The sequence below is a fragment of the Capsicum annuum genome, chromosome 4, assembly GCF_002878395.1.
Source record: "Capsicum annuum cultivar UCD-10X-F1 chromosome 4, UCD10Xv1.1, whole genome shotgun sequence".
NCBI classification, from domain to species: domain Eukaryota; kingdom Viridiplantae; phylum Streptophyta; class Magnoliopsida; order Solanales; family Solanaceae; genus Capsicum; species Capsicum annuum.
Genome location: NC_061114.1, coordinates 173,235,367 through 173,242,948, shown reverse-complemented (window position 1 = coordinate 173,242,948; position 7,582 = coordinate 173,235,367). Strand labels below are relative to the sequence as shown.

General features: G+C 36.2%; 1 protein-coding gene across 2 annotated transcripts; it reads left to right on the top strand.

The window, feature by feature from the left end:
• The first annotated feature begins 3,056 nt into the window (after positions 1 to 3,056).
• LOC107867700 (bidirectional sugar transporter SWEET1) lies at positions 3,057 to 6,839 on the top strand. Of its 2 annotated transcripts, none has more exons than XM_016714059.2 (6): positions 3,057 to 3,200; positions 3,313 to 3,349; positions 3,474 to 3,569; positions 5,307 to 5,586; positions 6,271 to 6,390; positions 6,560 to 6,839. In XM_016714059.2, exons 1-6 carry the CDS (start codon positions 3,149 to 3,151, stop codon positions 6,599 to 6,601), a joined length of 627 nt encoding a protein of 208 aa, XP_016569545.1. In that variant the 5' UTR covers positions 3,057 to 3,148; the 3' UTR covers positions 6,602 to 6,839. The 2 variants fall into 2 exon arrangements, with proteins under 2 accessions (XP_016569545.1, XP_016569544.2); XM_016714058.2 differs by having other exon boundaries at positions 3,058 to 3,200; positions 6,574 to 6,839.
• The last annotated feature ends 743 nt before the right edge of the window (positions 6,840 to 7,582 follow it).

Here is a 7,582-nt window from a genome sequence, read left to right as displayed (position 1 = left end):
TCTGCAGAGGTTCCTAGTATTTTTTGGGGAGAAGCAGTTCTAACTGCTGTATATGTGATTAATCGTATTCCTACTGCATTGACTTCAGGGATGTCTCCGTTTGAGAAACTATATGGTCACCCGCCGAATTATTCTGCATTACGAGTTTTTGGATGTACTTGCTTTGTTCTTCATCCTCATGTTGAACGAAATAAGTTAGGGTCAAAATCAGCTATATGTGTGTTTTTGGGGTATGGTATTGGACAAAAAGGATATCGTTGCTATGATCCTGTAAGTCAGAAATTATATGTTTCACGACATGTCACTTTTTTGGAACATATTCCTTTTTATTCCATTCCAGCTAAAACCCATGATGTGACAAAGTCAGATATTCGGCTTATTGATCCCTTTGGGATTGACATAGAGGTTCCAGTTCCGGATTCATCCATGCCATCTGGTGTGCCACCTGATAGTGCTTCAGCCTCGCCTGTGCCTGAGTCTGCTCCTTCGACTGTTGAGACTGGAGACCCACCACCTCTGAGGAGGTCTACTCGACCTTGTAAGTCCACCAAACTGCCAGATTTTTACTATTCTACATATTCAGCCTCATTTGCTTCCTTTATTGCAAACATACATCATTTGTCTGAACCTGAGTCGTATAGAGAGGCTGTGTCTGATCCTCTTTGGCAGAATGCTATGGCTGAGGAACTTGCTGCTCTTCATCATACACATACATGGGATTTGGTTACTCTCCCACCTGGTAAGCATGCGATTGGTTGTCGATGGGTGTATAAGATAAAAATAAAATCTGATGGGTCTGTTGAGCGATACAAGGCAAGACTTGTGGCAAAAGGGTATTCACAACAATATGGTATGGATTATGAGGAGACTTTTTCCCCCGTAGCAAAGATGACGACTGTTCGCACTATGATTGCTGTTGCATCCGTTCGACAGTGGAAGATATTTCAAATGGATGTCAAGAATGCTTTTCTGAATGGTGATCTCCACGAGGAAGTTTATATGACTCCTCCCCCAGGTATTGACCACCAGCCTGGTGAAGTTTGTCGGCTTCGAAAAGCTTTATATGGTCTCAAACAAGCCCCTCGTGCTTGGTTTGAGAAATTCTCCACTGTTATTACTTCCCTTGGATTTGTCCCGAGTAACCATGATTCAGCATTGTTTGTTACTGGTGAATTCTATTGTCCTTATATGTAGATGATATGATTATTACTGGTGATGATCATAGTGGTATTGAGTTATTGAAGCATGATTTGGCTCATCGATTTGCAATGAAGGACTTGGGCTTGCTGCGTTATTTTCTGGGTATTGAGGTGGCTCAGTCTAAGAAAGGGTATCTTCTTTCTCAGACTAAGTATATATCTGACTTGTTTACACGGGCGCGTCTTTCTGACAACAGGACTGTAGATACTCCCCTTGAAACCAATGCACGTTACTCTCCTAGTGATGGTGTTCCATTATCAGATCCGAGTCTTTATCGGACTATTGTGGGTAGTTTGGTTTATCTTACGGTTACTCGTCCAGATATAGCACATGCAGTTCATGTTGTTAGCCAGTTTGTTACTGCTCCTACTTCTGTGCACTGGGGAGCTGTACTTCGTATTCTAAGGTATCTTCGTGGCACTCAGTTTCAGAATCTCTTGTTTCCCTCGATGTCATCTCTCGAGTTGCGAGCCTATAGTGATGCTGATTGGGATGGAGATCGCAATGATCGTAAATCCACCACTGGTTTTTGTGTGTTTCTTGGAGACTCTTTAATCTCGTGGAAGAGCAAGAAACAAGATGTTGTCTCTAGATCTTCCACGGAGGCTGAGTATCGTGCTATGGCTGTGACTACATGTGAGATTATTTGGTTACGTTGGCTTCTTGCAGATATGGGGGTTCACATTTCTATGCCTACTCCCCTGCATTGTGATAACAAAAGTGCGGTACAAATTGCAAAGAATTCTGTCTTCCATGAGCGTACGAAGCACATTGAGATTGATTGTCACTTCACCCGTCATCATTTACAGCTCGGGACCATATCGCTTCCTTTTGTTCCATCGTCTTTGCAGATTGCTGACCTTTTTACGAAGGCTCAGTCGGCGTCTCGATTTCGTTTTTTGTGTGACAAACTCTCAATGCTTATTGCTGTTGCATTGTGAGTTTGAGGGGGGGATGTTAGCCCATATGTTATTGGGCCTTTAGTTTATGGACCTTTAGGTTATTGGCTATGTATATATAGCCTACTTTTGTTTTAGTTAGTTCTATGCTTTTCAGATTATATTGTAAACCTTAGCCTTTCTTCCCTTCAATAAAAGTTCTATTAACAGCCGGAACACCGACAAATTCAAAACATCAAATCCAATTTGGATTCCGGTGAGCCAGTTTAAGCTTAGTTAGAACACAAAAGAAAATATTTTGATATCAAGATGTCATCCAACTCGGTACCAACTTAACCGTTGGATTCCGGTTGACATATTCATTCTGACATATCTCTTTGGATTCTGGTTTTGTTTTTTATATTTTCTTCTTTTATAAAATTTGTTTTTTCCATTTAAACAGCAAATTCAATTTGGTTTTGTTCATGGTAAAATTGACATTGATTCGGTGGAGGTAGAGGATGGGGTGTGAAGAAATTGCGTTATTTGGGGGTGGGAGTGATGAAGAAGATGTATTGGTTGGGGTGGGGTTAGAGTTTGGGGTTGAGGGGTGATGAAGAAGAAGATGGTTTGGAGGTGGGGGAGGGGAATTTTTAATTTTTTTCGTTAATTTTATATTTAGATGTGCTTTATTTTATTTAAATAATTATGTTTTTTCCACGTCAGCTTTAGGGGGTAAAAAATTCACTTTTGAGTAGTTTAGGTGTGTATTAGGTCACTTTAATAGTTTACGTATGTCTTGAACTTTTCGGATATAGTTTAAGGTGGAAACGATGATTTTTCCTTTTAAGTAATAAATTAGTGGCATTAATTAATTTGTAGGGCGTGAACCACACTTTCTAGTGCTGAACAAGCAAGCAAAATTAAGGTAGTGGATCATTCATCAGCAAATCAACAATTTTATGTAACTATATATATGCCCTAGAAACTACTCATGTTTATTATGCCTTCACCTTTTTGCTTCTGATTCTAAGGATATTTCACTTCTCCTACTTTAAGAATTCTCTACCATGCGTCATGTACGTGTTATCAGAATTCTCCACACAACCTTTGGAATTTTCGGTGGGAATTTTGTTTCATTCTTCATGTGTTTAATTTATTCGTAGTCTAATTTATTTGAGTTGGATACATATATGATCATGTCTTTTTTCTTTATTTAATTTTCTTTGAATAGGAAATGTTTTTGGTATATTACTCTTCTTGGCACCTATGTAAGTCTTCTTAGCTTCAAGTTTAAATTTTTAATTTTTTTGCAAGTGAGTATGCTCCACTTATGTTTTATTCTGTCTTATTAAAACTAATTTACAACTCAATTACAAAAATGTGACATTATAGGATTACATTCAAAAGGATTATCACGAAGAGATCAACAGAAAAATTTTCAGGGGTACCATATCTAATGAGTCTGTTCAACTGCTTGTTCTCAACTTGGTAAGCTTCTTTCACTCCTATAAACTCTTAATTATAAAAAGAACTATAAAATACGACAACAACATATCCAGGATATTTCCACTAAAGTGGAGTCTGGAGGGGAGAGGGAAAAAGTGTATGCAGTCTATACCACTACCTCGTGTGAAATAGAGAGGTTGTTTTCGATATACCCCCGGCTCAGGACAGGTAACAGTGTAACAAACAAAAAACATAAAATCAAACAACAATAAGGGATATCACACCGCTAGATAATAAAGGAAACAAGACACTCATAAGGTAATACTATAAACTAGCTATACAAAAATCATAGACATCACCAAAACACCACGAACAAGAGACTACAAAGCATTCTTCCTTACTATTATGGATGTACTCCTACCTACCTCTATCTTAATTCGTGTCCTCAACATCTTCCTATCAAGGGTCATGTCCTCCGTAGACTGTAACTACTCCATGTTATGCCTAATCACCTCCCTCCAATATTTCTTACCTCTACGTGTTTTGGATCGAAAATCGATCGGAGGATCACATGCAGGCTGAGGAGCGTAGGAGTGTGGGATGGTGGGGTCGGCGTAGCTATTTCGGTGGTCAAATAAGCGAAACAGTGCGAACGAGCCATTTTTGGGTAAAATTGATGTGCTAGCCCATGGTTCCGAGGGTAGGTTAGGGGCTCGGGAGTGTTTTGGACCGAAAATCGACTAGGGGCTCCCAGGCAGGCTGAGGAGCAAGGGAATGTGGTCCAGCGGAGTTGGCGAGCCTGTTTGGTTGGTCAAACGGGCGAAATGGCGCGAATAGATCAATTTTGGGCCAAATCGGTGTGATATAGCACACGGTTCAAGGGGTGGGCACGGGGACTGGACCAGGGGCTCCCAGGAAGGCTGAGGAGCGGGGACGTGTGGGACGGCAGGGTCAGCGGGGCCGTTTGGGTCATCAGAAGGGCGAAACGGCGCAAACCATCCATATCCAGTATCTCACACCTCCATACTAGAGTATCTGTGTCCCTCCTCATCACATGAAAGAACCATCGCAATCTTACTTCTCGTATCTTGTCCTCCACCACAGTTATTCCAACCTTCTCTCGAACAATCTCATTTCTAACCTTATCTCTTCGAGTAAGTTCACACATCCATCGCAAAATCCTCATCTTCGTCACCTTCAATTTTTAGATATGAGAGTACTTAACCGGCTAACACTCCGCTTCATACAACATAGTTGGTCGGACTGCCACTCTGTAGACTTACCTTTAAGCTTAGAAAGCACATTCTTATCATACAAGACTTCTAGAGCAAGCATCTATGTCAATCACCCTGCACCAATATGAAAAGAATTGTATAAAAGAAAGACAAATAAAAATTAATAATAGTTCAATTTTAAATAGATGACAATTTTTTTTACAATGTGTACGTATAGAAAGTCATCACAAGGATTCTGCAACTCCTACGGTGCATTATTCTCTTTTCCACTTCCCTGATTCCAAAATATTTTACAAATTTTCTCTTTCAGTTTGGGATCTACAAACAAAACAAAATATCGAGAAGTAGGAGCTAGGAAATGGGCTATAAAACTTGAACATGCAATGTAGAGTGCTAATTAATGTAGGTGTATAGCCACATAGTTGTCGAAGGGAGATAAAATTGTCAGTTTTTTATAAATATAGTATAGAAGGGTCGAGTTTTACCTTTTGAATTTTTTAAAACAAATATTGAGTTTAATTAATTCTACTTTTGATAAAAACAGGTACGGTCTGCCTTTCGTGTCACCAGACAACACATTGTTAACAGTACTGGCATCCATAGGTGGTGTTTTGGAAGCAATTTATGTGTTGATTTTCCTTATATTTGCACCCAAAAGAGAGAAGTTTAAGATCTCTGGAATTCTCTTTTTGGTCCTTTCTATCTTCTCAATTGTGGCTTTTGTCTCCGTGTTAACACTCCATGGAGATAAAAGGAAGCTTCTTTGTGGCTTGGCTTTTGCCATTACTTGTATTATGATGTTTGGCGCTCCTCTTACTGTAATGGTAAGTCTCTGTTTAATCTTATTTAAGTGTATCTTTAAGAGGGTAATTTACTAAGTTTATAAGCTGGTTAAGTTAGTTCAAAAGTAATTTTCTGACTTATTAACGTGTTTAGATTGGTGAATACTTGATATGCTTATAAACAAATAAAATCGATTGAAAAACGTAAGATGGTTATTTCACTTTTCAGTTTATTAGCATTTTTGGTGTGATCAATTTTCTTAACTGTTTTATCATTTATATTATTTAATTGAAATATAAAGAATATTTTAGTTATTTTAACAAAAAAAAACATTGTATCCGAACTTTTTCACCTACCGCATTAACCATTTACTTTTAGTTTCAATATCTTTATACATAACGCATAACTCTTCATTTATAAAATCAATTTTAACACTTAAAATGCTTTTCAACACTTACAACTTATCAACTATTGAATGTCAATAACTTATCAACTATTTAATGTCAACTTACTCGAACGGGCTCTAAATCACCTAAGACATGGAGTTAACTAATAAACGTAACTAATAATTTAATTTGTTTAAACAATCAGTGTTGCTCAATTAATTCCAGAAGATCGGTTATGATATGGTTAACAATTATTATAGAAAGCTCCTTTAATTTGTTATTATGTATATAACTTATATTCGTAAATGATAATTTTGGTTGACTCTCTTTTGTATGCAGAGACTGGTGATCAAATCTAGAAGTGTGGAGTATATGCCTTTCTTCTTGTCACTGTCTATTTTCAACTCTAGCACTTCATGGGCAATCTATGGCTTGCTTGGGAAGGACCTTTTCATCATTGTAAGTAGCTTTAATTTTAAACATTAATTCAGTGACTTTGACTTTCATCTTTTCATGGCTAATTTTTCACACATATTTTATAGGGGCTGAAAAAATAACTACTCACTGAATCATTATTTCAATGATCATTAGATTTATGGTTATAAATTAAGTTATGGAGACTACTTAGTATTGTTTTGATAGGTACCAAATGCAATCGGATCTTTATTAGCATGTGTGCAACTAATTTTATACGCAATCTATCGCGATAGCAAGAAGAAATTAGACATCGAAATGAAGGGTTCAACTGAAACAAGGCTGGGAAAACCCCAAAAAGAGATGCAGAAAAATGTGGAAGCAAGTCAGCTGGATTGCGGAGTATAGAAAATGTGTAGTGCAGTGATTAGATTCATTGTTCGCAGTTAATTTGTGAAGTGTTTGGTGTAATTGCAATTAAGAGAATTTAATTAGTGGCTGGCGTTAATAAAATGAAACTAATAGCCTGTTTAGGATTGCTTATTTCCCAAAATAAATACTTATTTTGAGAAAAAAATATTTTTTAAAAAAAGAAAGTTGTTTGGTAAATTTGTAAAAATACTTTTAAAAATAATCAGAAGCAGTTTTTCTGCTTCTGGGAAGAATCAGAAAATTTCTGTTTCTCAAAATAAGCAGAAAATTATTTTTTTATGACAAAAATATCCCTATCACGCACGCAAATATAGATAGATAGATAGATAGATAGATAGATAGATAGATAGATAGATAGATAGATAGATAGATAGATAGATACACACACCTTATTAGCTAATTAACATATCTTACAAGTTTGATACACACACACCTTATTACTTAATTAACATATCTTACAAGTTCGATTTTTAAAAATTTATATTTTATATTTATGTCATATTCTTTATGATTTATATATTATTATTTTATTTTCACTCTTTTTTTTAAATAAATTTAAAAATATCATTGATGATGATGACTAAAGAATATATGAATTATTTTATTATTATTATTAATGATAACAATTAATAGATGAATCACGTTACAAGATTGTATTTTGCTATCACATATATATTTTTTCTCGAATATTTAATTTTAAATAAATAATTCATGAAAAGTGACATATTTGTTAAAATATAGTGTGTGTGTGTGTATATATATATATATATATGAATATGATGACTACTTATTCGTAGTAAATTTT